This window comes from Diabrotica virgifera, chromosome 6, assembly GCF_917563875.1.
Source record: "Diabrotica virgifera virgifera chromosome 6, PGI_DIABVI_V3a".
NCBI classification, from domain to species: Eukaryota; Metazoa; Arthropoda; class Insecta; order Coleoptera; family Chrysomelidae; genus Diabrotica; species Diabrotica virgifera.
In genome coordinates, this window is record NC_065448.1 from 159,750,477 (window position 1) to 159,772,791 (window position 22,315).

At 33.1% G+C, this 22,315-nt stretch overlaps 1 protein-coding gene across 1 annotated transcript in view; it reads right to left on the reverse strand.

Moving 5' to 3' along the window:
* The window catches only part of LOC114335697 (serine protease filzig), a 379,563-nt gene that overhangs the window by 51,984 nt on the left and 305,264 nt on the right, over window positions 1-22,315 (reverse strand). The window contains exon 2 of the mRNA XM_028285979.2: window positions 19,455-21,455. Coding sequence (XP_028141780.1) covers window positions 19,455-21,455 — 2,001 coding nt within the window. The remainder of the gene's footprint in view (window positions 1-19,454; window positions 21,456-22,315) is intronic.

Genomic DNA, 22,315 nt, shown 5'->3' on the forward strand with positions numbered 1-22,315 from the left:
AACTCAACACTATACACCCTGCATTTTGCTGATGATCGGGTGGTGATTTCCCAGGATAAAAATGATCTAATATTTATGACACTGGACTGTATACTTTAAATGTGGACGTCAAATTTAGCGTCGTAACCACTACAACTACATAAACCATTTCGGGAATAATCGTTAATTGGATTATACTTTTGTAGCTTAATAACTTCTAAAGGGCTTAACCGATTTTGGTCACTAAACATGAGTTTGAAACGTATTGACAAGTAGTATCTGATGCATCTTAGGTCAAGTATGATAACTAAAGCTATTACAGGAATTATTGAGCTTGAAAAACCGTTTTTTCCCATACGAAATAGATTTGATCATACTTATGAAGACTATAACTTAAAAATTCGAATTTTCCCGGATATGAGGTATACACCGTTAAATTCGTGTAGAGTCCTTTTACAAATGCTCAGTTATTGGCGCAATTCGTAAGTTGAAATTTTGAGTAATTGTCGAAAAACCAAAATTTTCAAAGTTTGTTTTTCAGTTTTTCGGCTATACTGAGCTGTGTGTATATCTTATCCTGGCGGCTTAGACACCATTTGAAAGCATAACTCAACTCTATTGATTTGGTGTATTTGCGGTTCTCCTGTCTCTTCTTGAACCGAAGATATATACCCCCAAAAAATATGCCATTTTGTACCTACCAAGTCCTATAGCTAACTTATGGTTGGTCACAATTTAAAAACTACACCGGTTCTGAATCAGTTTTGACCCTCTCTTTAAACACAGAAAAGAAAATTTAGATCCGTTTAACTTTTCCACACACATACATATCCACCAACATTTTCCCTTTTTAAATAGAAATTGAGTCATATTTCTGAGCTCGGTAACTTTTGAATGGTATAACCGATTTTCAAAATTAGACATGCGTTGGAAAGGCAATGATCAGTACTATTGGAAGCCGCAAAGGTCGGACTTAAATTTTTGAAGTTTTTGGGAGTTTTGGAGATGAGAACGAAAAACAGACTCTAAATAGGAAGGGCCGTAAAATCCACACCCTTGGACCAAAATGGATGATTGACATATGAATGGGTGAGTCTTTTCCTGAAGTTTAAGATGGGAGTTGGCTTAATTTTCAATTCAGTCAGATTTATAAAATCGAAAATTTCGTGTATATAAAATATAGTGTCGCGTGTAGGGGGGTGTGTGTGCGCCACTGACGAGAACTGCCGTTCTCTGGTAATACTTCTGAAAGAAGGTAATAGGAGCTTTGAACTCACTACTTTAGCTTCTTTAAAAGCTTGGTACTCTATGGATGCGAAACCTGGCAACTGAATAACTGAACAAAACAGAAGTGGCTCGCACTGGAAATGGATTTCTGGCGAAGATCGGCCTGCAGCTCTAGAGTCTCCTCACACATAACCACTGAACGAATACGAGATATTATGAATAGGAAAACAAACATAATAAAATAAGTCCAAGAAAAACAAGTTGGTACGCCCATATACAAAAATTGGAGGAACATCGACTATCAAAACTGATAATGGAATGGTAATAATAATATCGTATGGCATTTTTGCCGGGGAGATCCTTTCGGATAGTTCCAGCGCCAATTACATCTTTAACCCTGTTTCAAGTATCTAGTGTCGATGTACACTAGCCCAGGGGGACTGACGGCTTAACGTACTCTCCGAGGCACGGTGAGATGGCTCGTGTCATTATTGGAATTGAAAATGGTTTGTCTTTGGCAGGGATCGAACCCACATCTACTGGCGTATGAGGCCAGCGTTTATGCCGTTACCCACGGCCGCTCACGCAATGGAATGGTAACCTCCGGAGAGAAGCAAAAGGGGTAGACTGAAAACTACCTGGATAAGTAGAATTCTGAAAGTAATGTCTGAGAGATCTACGAACAGGATATTGGACAGATAGACGCGATTGGAAAATAGGAACCGAAAGGCACAGGACGCTATAAACCGGTGTTATATATACATGCTGCTTAAATATAGGTAATGGTAAAAGGTCACTGGTCAAAGAAAGAAAGTTATTTGTAAAATGTTCAGAAGAGTTAACTCCAGTCATAATAAAGCAGGATAGCCCGATAAAAGAACAATCTGACCCAAAAAAAATAAAGGAAAGATGAAAATTTGGGAATAGGTAGTTGAAATTGTCTATTATTATATAAGAAAAAGTTTACAATTCTACATACCCTCCATTTTACAAAAATGGAGGGGAATACCCCCTCTCGAAGATGAAAAAAATACATTCAAAATAAGACCGAAATTGGATGAAATGACCAATTCTAAACAACTTTTCTTCTATAGAGTTTTTTTCACTAAGTCAATACTTTTTGAATTATTTGCGAGTGAATATGTTCATGTTTAACAAAATAAAACATGTTTTTGGATGGTTTTTCGGAGATAACTCAAAAAGTAAGTATGTTAGCGAAAAAAATATTCTTAGCAAAATTATAGCCCATAAAAAATTGAAAAAAATGGTGTATACATGAGGTCTGTAGATCCAGTAGAAGCAGAGGAAGCAGAGTTGCAGCTAATGAAAAGTAGGTTCTTCTTCGTCAAATTCCAAATCGAATATTTCAATGTGAAATAACCCAAAAAACGGAGCACTTTTAGGGGAAAATTCATTTTAACTTTTTTAAAGTGTTTTAAAAATGTTTATTTTTGTTTTTTGTAATATTAAAAGTAAGTGAATTACGCTCAAAATATTATCGGCCCCTTTTATTTTTGGTAAAAAAATCGCGAAAATAACCCCCTAATTAGCATCACATATAAATTTAATATTACCATTTCACAAGTTACTTTGTCTATGTATTATTTATATGATCTGTAAGTTTCATCTATTCAAAGTGCTTCGTTTTGAAAAAGCTGTAGTTAGAATGGCTTGAACGAGTAACTAATCACGAGTTTAGGCAAATTTTAAACAGCCATAGCATAACCAATTTTTGTCTAACAAGGAAACAAAAAATCAAAAATATTCAGAAAAGCAAAACGTACATTTTATTACTCTTTGAGATTTTGGGTATTCCTATTTTTTTTTAAGTTAATTCCATAAACAATTACGACTTCTTTAAAAATAAAAAAAAAATGTTTTATTTTAAACCCAATTTTTTTTCAAAACTGAGCACTTTGAACCAATGAAACTTATACAATACATAAGTAAAGTAACTTGTGAAGCGGTAACGATTAATTTTATTTGAGAAGCTATTTAAGGGGTGATTTTCGCCATTTTTTACCAAAAAATAAAAGGGACCAACAATATTTTGAGCGTAACTTACTTACTTTTAATGATAAAAGTTTTTTTTTAAAAACAAAAATAAACCTTTTTTAAACATTGTAAAAAAGTTGTAATTTATTTTTTCCCGAAAAATGCACCGTTTTTTGGTTATTTCACATTGAAATATTCGTTTTGGAATTTGACGAAAAAGAACCTACATTTCATTAGCTACAACTCTGCTTCTACCGGGTCTGCAGACCTCACGAATACACCATTTTTTTTTTCAATTTTTTATAAGCTATATTTTTACTAAGAATATTTTTTTCGCTAAAATACTTACTTTTTGAGTTATCTCCGAAAAACCGTCCAAAAACATTTTTTTTGGTTAAAAATGAACACATTCACTCGCAAAAAACTCGAAAAGTATTGACTTAGTAAAAAAACTCTATAGAACAAAAGTTACTTAGAATTAGTCATTTTATCCAATTCCGGACTTATTTTGAACGTATATTTTTTCACCACCGAGAAAAACTGTTTCACCTTTTATTTTCCAATTTTTGTAAAATGGAGGGGATATAGAATTGTAAACTTTTTCTTATATAATAATAGACAATTTCAACTAATTCCGGACTTATTTTGAACGTATATTTTTTCACCACCGAGAAAAACTGTTTCACCTTTTATTTTCCAATTTTTGTAAAATGGAGGGGATATAGAATTGTAAACTTTTTCTTATATAATAATAGACAATTTCAACTACCTATTCCCAAATTTTCATCCTTCCTTTATTTTTTTGGAGGTTTTCGTAAAATTTTGATCTTTTACCTGATCGGGCTAGGAAGCAAGGCTTAGGTATCTGGGAATAGATATAACCAGTTACGGAGATGTTGAAGAGGAAGTACGACAACAAAGCTTAAAAGCAAGTAAAGCGGCGAGATCTCGCAATGACAAAATCTGGAAGAACAAACACCTAAGACAAGACACAAAAGCAAGAATCTATAAACAGCAATTAGACTTATATACACGGCGAAGACGAGAACTGACACATCTAAAACGAGACGACTACTAGGAACAACAGAGAAGAAAATACTCCGACGAATATCAGGGAAAAGTCTGTTGGATAGGGAGAGAAGCGAAAACACAAGAAGATCATGCAATGTAGAATACATAAATGGATGGGTGACAAAACGGAAACAGGAGTGTAACGAACACATTAGTAGAATGACAGAGGATAGAATAGTACGAATAGCACGAGACAAGTCACCAAATGGACGAAGAAGTATTGGCAGACCAAGAAAAAGATGGTGCGATAACTTAAACAATTTAGGAGGATAATATTGAAGAAGAAACAGGCTTTAATGCCTACATAAAAGAAGGAAGAAGAGGAAGAAGAGTTATCTACCATTAAAGATTGTGTTTATATGTAAACCAATGTAAACTACCATGTATTAGCCACAGTTAAGCGAACATGACATTTTTACCAAAAAAAGTTTAACGTTTCGATTTCCACTTCGGAAATTGATAAAAAAATTGTGAAAATTACAGAGGAATAGCTGTAACCGGAGCTACAGTATGAGTCGAATATATGGAAAGGCTTTGAAGAATCGAATCGAGAGAGCATGCTTAGATTATGAAGCAGAAGAACAGGTAGGATTTCGTACGGGTCAATCCACTATTGACCACATTTTCCTCTTAACCCATATAATAGAAAAAATATTGCACGGAATCAAGAAATTCATATATGTTGTTTGTCGACCTACAGAAAACCTACGACAGCGTTTCACTGAAGAAGCTGTGGCAATCTATGGAAAGCACGAATATTAATATATAATTAATAAAAGCCGGCAAAGTGCTATACAATCAACAAATAACAAAAACAAAAGCACGGATTTTATTTAAAATATACCTCGAAAGTGCTTTAAAAAGATGGAAACAAAATATAGAACAGTGGGGATACCACTCACCAACACTATGGTATATAATATGCTCTTAACTTCGCAGAGGATCAAGAAATAATGGCTCAAGATTATGACGATTTAAAATATACGCCACGAAAATTACTTGAAAAGTAGGCTATATGGGGCCTAGAAGTAAATAAATAGAAAACCGAATACTTATGCATTGGAGGGGAATAAAAAGATCTCAGATTAGACGACAACACCACGATAAAATACTGCTATAGTCCAGAGTAATAAGGATTTCCTCGGCACACTCAAAGATCCAGGTAGCTGACTACTTTTTTGGTTATTGTAGACCTATAGGAAGAAAACCTACCTGTTTCCTGCCTAGGGTTCGCGTCCGTTTATTAATTATTACTAATTTAGTGCAAAAATAGCGATTTTTTAGATTTTTTGCACCCCATTCAAAAGCTAAATAATTGACATAAAATTACAAAATTTAGTTTTTTAGAACATTGAAAAACCTTCAAAATGCCGATTTTTGAAAGTTAAAAAGTTAGTTTGTTGCTACGCAAACTGCAAAATAAATGAAAATCGTTATTTGTTAATAAGTTTTACTAATAGTACCTTAAAACTTTATTGTTTCACTTTCACCCAAAGTTGGGTATTGGCGTACTTAACAAACCTTCAAAATTTGAGACCGATCCATTAATTAGTTTAAGTGTTATTCTATTTGTTTATCGCAGAGACCTTTATTTTGCAATAAGATAAGACAGAAAATAATGAAGATATGGCAATTCTGAGTATGCCAAATGAAAGTAGAAGAGCTATAGTATCAAAACGTATTAAAAAAAGATAAAAATAATAATTAATATAGTCAAAAATGCTAATTCCAAATTTTTGAAATTTTGTAGTTTATAAACATTTAGAATAACTTTAAAAATGTTTTCCGTAGAAACAATATTTTTATATATTCGAAAAGATAGTATTTTAACACGAATTTTCAAATAAAAAATTTAGCCCGGATTCATTTGGGACCAAGTTAGCCATATGTTTTTTTAATTCACAGCTAATTTGTTTATATTAATTAAGGAATTTCATTAATGCCATTTTAAATAATGGGATTTTGTATTTTTTCTTAATAAATTTGCACAAACATTGTACCTTCAAGGCACCCTCTACGATTTTTCAAAAATGTAGTTCAAACGTTAACTAAGGGGAACCTACAAATCCACCGAGTTAAAATATCGAAAAAGCAATTTCAAAGGAATATAATTTTCTTTATCTCCGGATCAACTCAATAGATTTTGATCTTCCTTTTTTTAATTTGTATGTAATTTCTACGTACATTACAAATATGCAATTTGTTTATAAATGTATTAATTAATAAACAGTCTAATTTGTTAAAACAATTCTTGAAAAATATTTTTTTACAAAAATCTATATTTTTAATCATAGTATCATTAATGATCATATAAAAAGTTAAAGTACACTTTAATAAATAAATGATTTTTATTAGGTAATTATTTATTGAAGATAGTTTATTTATTATAGTATACCTTAACTTTTTCTATGATTAATAACGATAGTATGATAGTTTTCCACTTTCATTTGGCATACGCAGAATTGCACTATCTTCATTATTTTCTGTCGTATGGTATTGCAAAATAAAGGTCTCTGGGATAAACAATTAGAATAAATTTGGAAAAAAATCCTTTGTAAAAGGTATAAAATTTTTTTATTAAAAATCCCTTTAAAGGGCTACATCACAACAAAACGTTTTCGATTTTTTTTTATAAAATCATCATCAGTTTTAAGATAAACTTGATGCTAGCTGAGCCACAAGAGACAATAAATATTAGGGTAAACACCCTTTAAATATCACATTGATGCTTTATAAGTGCATACTTTGAAAAATTGCCTTGTGATGGTTACATGGCAACTGGGATAATGCCCTAAGGTAATGTATATCCCAACACGTGGGATCCAAAATTTACTTGTTTACATACCGACGACTTAATGGCAAAAAAATATTTTACATAGGGCATTATCCCAGTTGCCATGTAACCATCACAAGGCAATTTTTCAAAGTATGCACTTATAACGCATCAATGTGATATTTAAATGGTGTTTACCCTAATATTTTTCTTTTGTGGCTCAGCTAGCATCAAGTTTATCTTAACACTGATGATGATTTTATAAAAAAAAATCGAAAACGTTTTGTTGTGATGTAGCCCTTTAAAGGGATTTTTAATAAAAAAATTTTATACCTTTTACAAAGGATTTTTTTCCAATTTTGTGATTGATGGTATACAGCCAACTACAGGAAAAACATTTCTTTTTCTTTGTGAATTAGAATAACTCTTAGTTATTACAGTAATAGTATATGTAGTTATATAATGGATCGGTCTCAAAGTTTGCGTAGCAACAAATTAACTTTTTAACTTTCAAAAATCGGCATTTTGAAGGTTTTTCAATGTTCCAAAAAAACTGACTTTTGTAATTTTATGTTAACTATTTAGCTTTTGAATGGGGTGCAAAAAAATTGAAAAAATGGCGATTTTTGCACTAAATTGTTAATAATTAAAAAACGGACGCGAACTCTAGGCAGGAAACAGGTAGGTTTTCTTCCTATAGGTCTACAATAACTAAAAAAGTAGTCAGCTACCTGGATCTTTGAGCATCCCGAATATGGTCTATTTCTAGCTTATTACCCTGGAGTACTATGACTACAAGTACCTCGGTAGCAATATTTCTCACGATGGAACATTAGACAAAGCCTTAAAAGAGAGAAATACGTCAGGTAGAAAAGCCATCACAATATTAAGCAGCATTTTATGGGACCAATCCATCAGCAAAGAAAATAAAAAGAGGATATATGAGACTATAGTGAAAAGAATCACTTTATACAGCTGTGAGGTATGGCTACTGAAAGAAAGAACACTGGCAACTCTGAGAGCAACGGAAATTGATTTTTGGAGAAGAGCAGGAAAATCTCGAAGAGAAAGGATTACTAATGAACACATTAGAGAAATAATGGGAATCAAACGAATAATCATCGATGACTTATCGACAAAACAACTTATCTGGTTCGGATATATACAAAGAATGGATAAACAACCAACACCACAGGAAATACTAAAATGGCAATCAGAAGGAAAGAGAAAACGAGGTAGACCGAGAAAAAGTTGGAGCGAAGGAATAAATAAAGAGCTGAGAGAGAGGGCCATAGAAGAGGACCTATTATGGAACAAACGAACGAAGTGGCGATTCGAAGTCGGAAACCGGCGGAGAACGTTATAAACCGACAAGTAGTAGTAGTACTTGTTGTTGTTGTTGTTTATTAGAATAGAATAGAATATAATAGAATAGAAATATACTTTATTGCCACTGAAAATTTTTACAATTTTTTGGACAAAGCTTACATACAGTCAAAAGAAAACATAATATCAATAACAAATAACAACAAGTACAATTTACTAAAATTAGATAAATCGTCAATATATGTACAGTATAATATAAGATATAAAAGCCAAGACAAAAACAATTTATTGCAAAATTTATATAAATTGCAAATTGAACATACTATACATAAGGAACTGACAAGTTTATGCAACTGCGTATGAAACCCAATTTTCTTAGTTATTCATTAAGAAATTCTTCTATTTAATAGTATGGTCTTTTAGATAGATAGGCTTTTGTCATTTTACGGAACTTTGGGAAAGGTGTTGCAGATTTAAGTTGTAACGGGAGATGGTTATACAGTTTCTTTGCGGAAAATAATATAGATTTCTTTACTAACTCGGTGGATGGAATCGGTAAATAAATGTCAAAGATTGAATTTCTGGTGGAGTAAAGATGATTGGGTTTTGCTGGAAACACATAAAGGTGTTTACGAATCAAACAAACCGTTTCTAGAATATACAAAGATGGAAGTGTTAAAATTCCGTGATCTCTGAAGTAACTTCTGCAATGTGTAGATCTTCTGAGGCAAAACAGATATCTTATTGCTCTTTTTTGCAATTTAAAAATAACATCAAATTGAGCAGCTCTACTAGAACCCCAAAAAGGAAGACCATATCGAAGATGAGACTCGAACAACGAAAAATATGTTATTTTAGAAGATGCTAAATTGAGTTCCCTTGAGACAGATGTTATTGCATAGCAAGCTGAGGCGAGTTTCTTACTTAACGAATCGATATGAAGGGACCATTTGAGGTTGCTGTCTAAAAAAACATCAAGAAATTTTACAGAATCAGCGGTACTGATCTGGCTGTTATTAAGAGGCAAAGGTTGAAAAGCTCCTTTATAGGATAATGCTACTGTTTTATTTACGTTAAAAGAGAGTAAATTAGAGTCAGACCAGGTCTTTATCGTCAGTAAATCCGAAGTTATAGTTTCATGAAGAGATGCAATATTGAGTTGCTCCAAGTGATACTGGTATCATCAGCAAAAAGAAAAATTTTCCCATCGATTTTTAAATTAGTATTGTATTTTATAAAGATAAGGAACAGAAGAGGACCCAATACTGAACCTTGTGGTACTCCACATACAATGTTTTTGAGACTAGAGTCAGTATCATTTGCTTTAACTAGTTGTTTCCTATTATTCAAATAGGATTGGAACCAATATAAAGAAATACCTCGAATTCCATAGAAATTTAGTTTTGTAATCAAGATGTCGTGATTTACACAATCAAAAGCTTTGGCACAGTCGCAGAAAACAGTGGCAGTATAAAGATTATTGTTTAGTGCTTGGTAAACCTCATGTAGTACAGAAAACGTGGCATCAGTGGTACAATTATTTGTTAAAAAGCCGAACTGATTTTGTGATAAAATGTTGTTATCAACGATAAAGTACATAAGTCTAGTTTTAATGAGTCTCTCAATAATTTTTGTAGAGCACTGGTAGTAAGGCAATAGGTCTATAGTTGCAGGCATCAGATTTTTCACCACCCTTATGAAGAGGAATAATAATGGCTGTCTTTAGGCACCCTGTAAATTTACCTTTTTCGAAGGAATCATTAATTAGAGAGACGAGGATTTCCAACACATTTTCTGTGAGATTAGGGAAAATTTTTATAGATAGTCTATCAGTACTGAATCTCGGAAAATTGTTCGAATGTAATTTGTTCGAAGAAATTTATTCGACGGAAATTTGTTCGAATGTTATTTGTTCGAAAAGAAATTTGTTAGAATATAAATTTGTTCGAACAAATTTAATTCGAATAAAATTCCGGATACCGTTTTTAAGGGTTGAAAAGTTTGGGCGCACTTGAACTGCAGAAATTTTAATAGCTATAATTAAAGTGGGTACTCGAATTGCAAAAATATATATTTTCAAAATTATTATTATTTACATATGTTATTACATCCTGTTATTACATATATTAAAATATACAATCGTACTTACAACGAAATATTATGGGCAACTCCACGTAAATAGGTTATAGTGTCAACTCTTACATCAAAACCATTTACTACATTTAACAGACGTGCTGCACTGTCTTTATATTTCTTCTTTTGTTGATGTATGCCGTGACCAGCAACTATTTGTTCGATTCGCACATTATTTATAGCTTGTTCCCTTTTTATTGCTTCGATCAATTTCCAAATTGTTGGATGTTCAGCTCCTACTTGCCCCTGAAATCCACGGTGCCATCCCTCTATGGAATTATTGGTCTTTGGAAGACCATCTAACACAGAATCGTAGCAGTTCCACATAGAAATGGGGAAACGTGGTTGGCGACGCCGATTTCTGCGATCTGGACGACCTATCCAAGTATCCTCGAAGTAGTCTACCACTTGCTGAGCTTCTTCGGGAAATTCTTCATTATCGATCAATGCTTCGAAAAAATTTATAACTTCTCTTGAAGGAACAAATGCCAAAGCCGACAGCATCCTAATTTTTAGAGCAAAGTCTATATTATTATCGTATGTCCGTTTTAATCCCTCTTCTTGAATTCGTCGATATATGCATTGACAAAAGTGGAAAAAACAACCACGTAACCTGGTTTGTGGAAACTCTGCTCCAATAGCTTTTATCATGGCAGGTTCGAAGTCAATCATAAAAGAAGTTGGATTCACTCGAGGTTCTAGCCGCTTAACTACATTTAAAATTTCACGATACACGGCTTCAGTTTTATTCGGCAACAGTGCATATACCAATGGAATTGCTACGCATTCATTTATTCCATGAATTGTATACAATTGCTCAAATAATAATGGTACCGTTTTGAACGTGCCATCAGCGTACCAATGCTCGCAATTTACTAGGAGTTGTAAATTTCGTCGTGTTGTAAACAATAAAATTCTCAAGTCAATCATACCACTATCAAATAAGAGGAAGTCTTCTCCATTGTCGGTTTTTCGGTACTCATCCGGAAATTGTATTTCGGCGCGTGTCTTTGGAAGCGTTGGTTCGCTATTCTTCTTTAATCTAACGTTTCGAATAGTCCTTTTCATGCTTTCTATTGAAGGTAGCTGGGAGCTTGCTGCAAAATGTAGTTGACAAGACGAATTTGAAATAATGTAGTGAGGTGTGTCTCGAGTTCTAACTGCAGCTTCCTTCATATTACTGTATGCCTCTTTCGCAGTAATCACGGCAGCTTCACCAGCATGATTATGTTCACCAGTTTCTTTCACTTCTTCTGGTCGTCTTTGAATTGCTCGACCTTTACAAGAGAACTTCTTAAAATTTGTACACTTCCAGTAAACTTTGGTATCACAACTTTTGTCCTGTACGTATAAATATCCGTGAAAACTAAGCATATCTTTGCCTTTCGAACTTTTAAAAAATTTCGCAGCCATTTTAAATCACAAATGTCATTAATCTTAAATGTCATTAATAAAATAAAATTCATACCTGTCTAATTGCAATAGGGATATTAGAGATTACCTAAGTCATTAAGTATTAATCACGTAGACCATTCCCTAGATACGAATTCCTCGAATAATTTATTTATAAAATAAAATTCCTACCTGTCTAATTGCAATAGGGATATTAGAGATTACCTAAGTCATTAAGTATTAATCACGTAGACCATTCCCTAGATACGAATTCCTCGAATAATTTATTTTCGAACCAATTTCCTTTCGAACTACTTTCTTTCGAACAACTTTCTGTTCGAACAATATATATTCGAATAAATTTCAGTCGAATAAATTTCTTTGAACAAATTTCATTCGAACAAAATTCCGGATCTGATCAGTACTACAGGATGATTTGCTTTTGATACTATTGATTGTTTGGATCAGTTCAGAGTTATCGACTGGTCTTAAAAAGAATGAATTCGAGACCTTTCTTCATTTAGGGAGATAGGAAATGGGATCTTGTTGCGGCAAAATAGTTGATGTTATATTTTTACTCACATTAACGAAGTAGTCGTTTAGACTTTCAGGATTTGGAAGGGAAAATGATTGAGCTGTGTGAGTTTTATTTCGAAGATCGTTTATTATGGACAAAGTTTCTGTTGCAACAGTTTTAGAGCTTCCCAGACGATTTTGAAAATAGGCTTCTTTAGCTGACTTGACAAGTTTTAGATATGTTGTCCTGTACTTCGTGATATATTCAGTGACAGAAACATTGGTAGTAAATTTCTTGATGTACAGTAGTGAACGCATATTTTTGGCTGATATGCGAATACCTTTCGTAACCCAAGGTTTCCGGTGTTTTGGCTTAATAGGGATTAAAGGAAAAGCCTTATTAAATATGCGGAGAAGCTTATCTAGAAAAACACTGAAATTATAGTCCACGTCCATAGAAGGAAAGTGCCACTCAGAAGTTAAGCATAAATTTTGGAATTTACGAAAATTCTGGGTGGAAAAAATCCTACCTAAACGTCGGGCTTTTTAGGAGGGTTTGCTGAAGATGTTAAACTTCGTATACACTGCTTCATGTTCAGATAGTCCCGCATTAATAACTGTAGAGCAGACATCAAGGGGTGAGAAATCAGAGACAATATAATCGATTATGTTAGATGTAGTTTTTGTAATCCTTGTAGGAGGATTAATGTGCATTGAGAGACCATACGATTCAAATATGTTGGCCAGGGACACTTGGGTAGCACAAGCAGCAGCATAATTAATGTTAAAATCACCGCATAGAATTTTTCTGCTTTTATGAGGCAGGTCATCTAACAAATTTAGCAGGTTCTGAAAAAATAGTTCCACGGTAGAGTCAGGTGATCTTCAAATGCAAATAATGTAAAAATTTAGATTTTTATTATAAACTAAGGAATACTCAAAGAAGGATTCACTTAACAAAAAGTCATATTTTGTTACCACAGAAAAGTCATTATTCCTAGAGAGAAAGAGATTATTACTTACAAATAAAGCTAGGTTTTGGTTTTACTGGAGTTCATGAAAATTATAAGTCTTAGGATGACTTAATTCACAAGAGCCAGCTTGTGAACTAGATATGTAGAGTGTGCTCGTTCGTATGTTGGTGTACAAGTTGTAGTCTCAAATTGAATATTTTTCACCATCAGGTGTTTTCATTCCTGCACAGAGCAATTTGACTCGATATCAACCAATATGGAAACATTTTCTTTTCATTTGCGATTGCTACTATACAGGAACTGATTTGCTGCAGAACAATATGCAGTTCTTACTACCATCCAGTATATAGGGAGTATGTGCCAAAGACAGACCGCTTCTCATCTGCATAACACTCATACTCTTCAAAGTCTTCAGCCGTGTACAACTTGAAATTTATTATCTCACAAGGAAATTAACAATTAAATTTTAAGTATGTCAAGCCAGTGTCATCAAGCTGTAACAATGTTGTGCGAGCATATACAAATTATTATTCAAAAACTTTGTTAGATTTGCATGTTTAACGTTCTTTATGTTAAGAGGATCGGTACGTATTTTCGGCTGCAATGCTATTCAAATGGGGATTAATTTTTTTCGAATCCTGAGAAAACTAATAAGTATTTTTGAAAAATGTAAACGCAGAATGAAAGATCACGTTATTAGCGAGGGCCGAAAGTCCCTGAGAACTTCTATAATGTTTATTTTAATAAGTTACAGGGGTGAAAAATTAAGAGAAAATTTAGTGTGATTTTAATTTCAAATATATCATTCAAAATAAACTTTTTATTTATTCTAAGGGATTTTTGGCCCTCGGTAATAATTTAGTCTTTCATTCTGCGTTTAAATTTTTCAAAAATATTTATTGGTTTTTTCAGGATTCGAAAAAAATAAACACAATGCCGTGGTAATATTTTCCAAATCTATCTTTGTCTTACAACGCACTCAGCCGAATATAATATTGTCAGCATATATTGTCAGTCAGACACTGACAATCAGTGACAATTTTAAATATTTGGCATTGCATCGGGAATATGTTGAGTTATTGATTAAATATTATTGATATACAGTGAGCACGTAAAGGTTGGAATAAATTCATTTTCTCGAGAATGGACGATTTTGGTGAAAAATCCCAAAACAGGTCAATTTTTATTTTTAAATTGCGACTTTTTGACATATGTATCATACTAGTGACGTCACCTATCTGTACGTGATGACGTCATCTATAATTTTTTTAAATGAGAATAGGGGTAGTGTGATAGCTTATTTGCAAGGTAATTCAATTCTCTATTCAGTAATATAAACATTAACTAATTATTTATACAGGGTGTCCAAAAAAATTTTTTTTTGAATTAAATTTATTGACAAAAAGAAGAATTTGTGTAATATATTTAACTTAAAATACATTTTACTGCTGTCAGAAAAAACAGGAAATGATGTTTATTTGACAAATAAATATTGTTTTTTGCATAAACTCAATATTAAAGCCGCTACCCACCTTCCTCTTAACAGTTTGAACATTTGATTTAAGCGAAAAGGAATGATTATTTTCCAAATAAACATTTTTTCTGTTTTCTGAGAACAGTAAAATGTATTTTGAACTAAATAAATTACATTCATCCTTCTTTTTATGTCAATAAATTTAATTCAAAACAATTTCTTTTGGACACCCTATATAAATAATTATGTAAATGTTTATATTACTGCATAGATAATTAAATTACTTTTCAAATGAGCTATCACACGACCCCTATTACCATTTAAAAAAATAATCGATGACGTCATCACGCCCAGATGGGTGACGTCACTAGTATGATATATATGACAAAAAGTCGTAATTTAAAAATAAAAATTGACCTCTTTCGGGATTTTTTTCCAAAATTGTCCATTCTCGAGAAAATTAATTTATTCCAACCTTTACATGCTCTCTGTATAATGTATTTGATAAATAATTGATTTAAGACGTGAACTTAATAAAAAGTTATTTATTGTGTATTATTTGTGGAAGATCCAAGCAGAGAATACATCAGGATAATATATTCTGTGATCCAAGTATTTTGTTGTTAAAGATGTTCAAAATTGTAAGCGTTCCATAACAATATATTATTAAAAAATCACTTTAACACTTTTTCTCTTTTTCGATTGAGTATTAGTCTTTGTTGTACAAATAAATTATAACAATCACTGAATACATAGTTAGTGAAAAAATTATCACATTTATTAACTGAATTAATAATTTGCAATTATAAAAATAACAGTTATCCAAGAACATTCAATACCCATCTCTTTAAATTAATGATGACATTTTCAAGTAGAATGACATTCTAGTAATGTTTACAAAGGTCGGGAGTTCGAATCCTACCAGGGTCAGAAATTTTTCATTTATTATAAATTAATAAATGAAAAATAGTTTCTGTCCTTGTGGGATCGGTACTCACCGGAGGGACCGCAGACGTTCGGAAACAATTAGCGTCTCTTTGCAAAGACAATGACGTCGACTTTGCAAAGTAACAAGACACTTACTCAACACACACACTACACATTACTCCCCTGACTTAGTGATAAGTTATACAATTACGTGGCTAAAGGTTCTAGTTCCAAACCAAAGCCAGAATCAGAGAAAAAAAAGTAATGTTTACATATCCATATCAGTGTGAATTTTACTACACGTAATTTGCCGTGTAAAGACAGAAAAAGTAGGGATACACGTAAAATATTTGCGAATTATGTACCCATAGCCTTAAGAATTTAAATTAAATTATCTTTTAAATTTTGACAAAATGAAATTATATTACGCAGAAATTAAAATAAATTCATTCGAAACTAAAAGCATTTGGGTGTTTTTAAAAAAAATTAAAACCAAATATAGGGGAGATGTGGGTATTGAGAGCCAGTGGGTAATTAATGGGAACCACCTTATTTTAAGGGATTGGAATGTCTTGATATAACTTCTGAACGCTCTCTAAGATTGATCTCTTAAGTTGTGATGGTTCATAGGTATTACGATTATTTAAATCAGTTCTTTTAAAATTGTTCGCCGGAGTTGAATGAAACTGTGTAAATATTGTTCTAGCGATACCTGATAATTATTGATGCCGTTAGTATTACTGGTTGTTCTTAGACCCAAATTAGTTGATCACTATAAATTAGTAAAAGTATGTAGTTTCATTGCATCACACATGGTTTTCTGTTAAATTATGCTGTTTTATTTTATTTTTAACATTTTAAATAAAAAAATGCACCTCCTATTGCTATAATATGGTAAATACAATGGTTTTACCAAGGTGGTAGTCATAATGTAAAGTGCAAAATACGGCATATTTAATACACACAAAAAATTGGTGTAATACCAAGGATGTGGTACAATGCGGCAATACCAAACAATTAGTAAAAAGAGCAAACAAAAAAATGATAAAACCCCTAAAAAAATCAAAATGCAGAATTAAAGTTTTTTATCATTTTTGTTCTTGTTTTTATTATTTTCCTTAGATATAGTTTATTATATTATGGCCTGTGTTAGAAATTATCTTTACTTTTACTATTAAAATAACTACTAGTGGCTCCCAGTACCTAAATGATGGGGCAATGAGAGCCAAATCCTTTTTTTTAAATTTGTTAAAACAAATTCTATTATAATTAGTTTTGTTTAAAAAATGTCTCATATAACAAAACTATGCATGTAAACCTTAAGAGCAAACAGTAGCGATCAACAGGTAGAAACAAACGCGTTCCAAGATTGCGGCTCTAATTTTGAATATTTTGTCGAGATATTTGGCACACATATTCGTAATATAATAAAGAATGGCGCTACAGAGCTCAATTCCAGAAATATTTTAGTATGTGGAAATTACTCTATAACTAAATAAAATATTGAAAAAAGGAGCCTGTACCGCAATTAAGAAAGACAAAAATACACTTTCTTCAAATAAACTTGGCTTGGCAACATTTCGCGTCTATGTGTATAAAAATTATTGTTTTTGATAGTATAAACGTCACTGTCAGATGCTGTCAGTGTCGAGTTACCGACGCACTGTTGCCTCACTTTTGAAAGTTTGCAGAACTTTCGCAATCTTGGACAGCGTTTGTTGCTACCTGTTGATCGCTACTGTGCACTCTTAATCTCTTAATAAACATATTTTTAAATTAGCTTAAAGACTACCAGTATGGTTTAAATAAAAATATTTCCTTAGGTGGCTCCCATCCCCCCGCTCCCCTACACAAAGAATGCTTCCTTAAGCATTTTTGCGTTGCTTATTTTAAATTATGTTATTTATACAAGTCAAAAACAGTAAATAATGTACCATTCAATTCCTGTCACAAAAGGTTTGAGGCAAAGATGTTCTTTATATCCTTCTTCTTCTTGAAGTACCCTCTCCTATTGGAGGTTGGCTACCATCACAGCAATTTTAACTTTGTTGGCTGGAGCTCTGAACAATTGTATTGAACTTCTCCCGTCTTTATCTCCAACTCTATTCAAAATCTACATTCAAGAAGCATTTAACAACTGGAGGAAAAAATGTGCAGGAATGATAATATAACTGGGAAATAAATACATAACAAATCTTTTCTTCGCAGGTGATCAGGTGATTATATTTTATATTATTAACATTAACAAAACGGAATATCTTAGAATAACGGACGAATAATGAGACCCACCACTCTCGAGTAGAGATATAAAAAAAGGGAAAGAATTTACGTACCTAGGGACAGTGATAGGGAAGGAAGGTACATCGAAACGGGAAATTCAGCAGAAAATACAACTAAGCCGAAAAAATGTGATACAAACAAGAAACTCATTACTTTGTTGTCTTATTAGTTTAGTTTTTTGGTTTATGAACAAAAATTACAATTCACAAGTCGGCCTAGAACCAATTTTGACGTATGGATCCGACTCTTGGCAAATGACGAAGAAAGAAAAGAAAAACTGGAAGTGGTATAAATGGAAGAAAATATTTTTGGTATAAATGGATTATCTAAGAAGAGAATTATCAAATATCCAGACTTGATCAAATCCCAAATGAACAAATAAAAAAACATGAATGATTTACAATACCATAGATAAAATAGAGCCCTCAAAACTTTTACGGTACGGGCCCTAACAACTTTTATGTTATTATAATATATTATTCCTTCAGGAAGACCTTACAGACAATCAAAGATAAATTATTATTCTATCCCCTACATAGACATTAATTGCCACCTGATAATCGCCCTAGTACAGGAAGAAACCGTCAGAAACTTGAGTAGCCCCTGCCCAAATGGAATCCATATACAACGCCTCAAAAAACTTTTGTCAAAAAACGACTAAAATCAACTTTTTTACATTTAGAACAGGTAATTTCCTTTAGGTATCCAAATCATCCACAACCGATCATGAGGACGATAACCAACAAGTGCTCCACAGGGATAAAAGTCTTAAATTCAGATTATCTGCGCCATACGTGAGTCAAATTTATTAAGGCTCTCAATTAGGAACTATAAAAAACACCCTAAATGGGACAATGGGCCAATCTCCTTGGAGCGTTAAGACGCAAATTGGGGAAACCTTACCACCGAACAAAAATACTCGGCAAACATCTACGAAATGCTTAATTTATGACAAACTTACACCATTATGACCAAAAGTTTTGGCTATCCATCAGAATACATTAACTAATTAGCTAGTATCACTACAATTCATCGCCAAATCCATGTTCTCGGCAAAAGATGCTTGATGAAGACCATGAACTGCTCAAATATACAAGAAAAAGAGCCTCTAAGGACGCCGTTTCACCACCGAGGACAAGTACTTACCCTAGTATGTACTTGATACCCTAGAAGACACACCAATGACATGTCGTAGTCAATTAAGCATCCAACAACTTGTATTTGTAGAACTTCTTCCTCTGAGTAGTGTAGTTTGTAAATTGGCATATATAACTCAGTCTTTCCCTTAATATTATTTTAATCTCAAACCACGCAACACAAAGATAAAAGACGTAAATACATGAAACATAAAAATATATGTAATAAAAAATAATAAGTAACTACTCACGTGTCCTGTAATCTTCACTATCAATGACCACATTGTCTGTAGAGTGTTCAATAAACGTTGGAGTAGTTGTTAAGGGCTTCTTGGTTGGTTTTGTCTTCTTAATAGTAGTGACTGGCTTTTTAGTTGTAACTATTTGTGTAGTTTTTCTATTTCCAGGTCGCCTTGTAGTAGTTCCAGGTCTCGAGGTAGTTGTGATTCTTGTGTTTACTGGCCTTAAAGTAGTAGCTGCTGGTCTTAATGTCGTAATTACTGGTTTTTTAGTGACATTTCCTTGTTTCAAAGGTTTTTTTGTGGTACTCTTTGTAGTGGTACCTACTGATAAGATCGTGGAATTTCTTCGGTTGTAAACAACATCTTTCAGTCCGTGGAAAGGTTCTTGTAAACCTTCTATTATTTTATTTACGAATGATTCTACATTCGCATTTAATGCTTCATCCTCTATAAATACTGGTGTAGTGATATCATTTTCGTTCAACGTGTGAATGTTGGACATATTTAGGTTGGGGTTTCTTACAGGTGGGAAATTAATATTATCATCATCTGGTGCTGAAGGTATAGTTCCCACTTCAATAATGTCTGAATAATCCTGCGGCCTGAAGGATGAACTAGGTTTTGGAGTAATCAAAATAGTTGGGGAGGGTCTTTCACTAGAACCGTAGGAGTTAAGCAGAGGTCTTTCCGTTGTACTATAATAATTTTGTGTAACATGCTGATTAATAGTGACGTGGTGAACTGGTTTACCAGTAGCTGGTTTTCGTTGTGGCAACGCAGTAGGTCTTTGCAAGGTAACGGGATACTGTTGCTGTTGGTATGTACTTGGTTTTGTATATTCTGTGCCAATTTCATCGGTTACTGGTCCTAAAACTATTATAGTAGGAGCTGGGGTCGAGAATGTACTTGAGACTGGTCTTGAACTAACGCTAAATGTTGGACCCACGATGTGTGAAGTCATAGTTGATGATGCTGGGGGACGTCTTGGTGGAGTAGAGCTATACACGTATGATGTAGAAGGAGGTTTAATGGATGTAACGAACGCAGTAGGAGAATAGGCGTATGTTGTTTTAGTAGAAGTAAAGAAAGAAGAGTTAGGGACCTTAGTGGATTTTGTAGTGGATTTCTTTTTGGTGGGTTGTGTGCGTCTTGGTGGGAGGGTAGTACTGAAAACATAGGATGTAGAAGGTGGTTTTCTAGAAGTAATTACAACTTCTGTTGGTGGTATTCGCGTAGCTAGAGTCGGTCTTCGCGTAGCATTGCCATTTATAACCTGTAATATATTTACAATTGAATCATATTCTTGTGTTTTGTTGGGTTTTGGAGCATTATGATTGATAGTAGGAATTCTAACGTAATTATTATCATTAGGCTTGATTGGTTTTGGTCTAAAGATTGGTTTGCTGAAACCAGAAACCGTGGTGTACTCTAAAGGTGCATTGGATATCGATATAGCTATGATAGGGGTATTTTGATATTCGTCATTTTTAAGAGTTGTTCTTTTTTCGTCGACAGGTTGACTAGTAGGCATAAAGTAGCCAGGGTCGATTTCGTTCTCTAGTTGATTAACTAGCAAAGTGTCTGGTGCTTCTGGATGTGTCACACCAGCAGTAGAAAAGTGTTGATTACTACTAACTTGAACTACTTCATTATCCATGGCAGTAGGAAGCACTCCAGGGTTGAGTAAGGATTCGGCTATTTGTGAAACTCCAAGCGAAGTTATATCCAAAGGGGTCGTAATGGGTCTTCTAGTTGAAATACCATTTTCTACTATATATGGAGAAACAGATTCTTCTTCCACAAATTCCCCAACAGAAACTCCCGGCGGAAGTTGACAGCAAGCTCCGAAGAGAAAACCGTCCATACACGCACCAACTACTAGGCCATTCTTTTGTCTACATTCGTGGTTGAACATACATATATTTGGACCACCCAAAGGTTCTGCAGGTGGGCGGCTCGGCTTGCAATATCTAGGTGTGATTCGGTAACCTCCAAACAGCTTTCTTGCACCTGAAACAAGAATTATTATTTATGTTTGTTGAATTTTAGAACGAAGTGTAAATAAAAATATACTTCTATTTAAAGTTTGGATGATATATTTGGATAGTGGAAGAAAAAATTAAAAAAAAATCCAATAATTTCTGTTTTAAATACTTCTAGGTGATTATATTCAATTAAAGCTAAATACGTATATGTTATGGTTTTTATATAATTTTATTAATATTCAGATTTTAGCTTTTGTATTGAAAAATCATGCCATAAATATACAGTGTAGAAACAACTTCTGGAATAATTTTTTTTTGTTCATATTTTATATATTCATGAAAGATAGTGGGAACTGCCAAATGTTAAATTCAAATGTGCGCTTTTTGCGAGTCATTGAAGCAATTTAGTAAAATACTCTGTATATTTTTATATTTTTCAAAGCTCCTTAAGAACCTGATTAACAACTATATCATGTAGGGTTTACTATGAAGAATACAATGTGAAATTTTGAAATTAGGTATACTTTCCATCAAGAGGTTAATGCATAAACTTTTATTACGTTTTAAATAATGCTATTTCTTTAATATCTATAGATAAACATAAACAATACAACATTGGAGACCTTACGAAAGTAAACGACCAAGAGGAAGACCACATATTATATGAGATGGGTTGATGATATTAAAAGAATAGCGGGAACAAATTGGAAATATGTTGCTCAGGATAGAGACCGATGAAAGGAGTTGGGAGAGGTATATGTCCAAACGTGGACGATAGAAGGCTAAGAAGAAGAAGAAATATAGCCACGTTAGCCAGATTTCGTTAAATTTTTTGTCATAAATAATTAAAAGCTGTCTAGATAGCTATGTGAATAACATAACTAA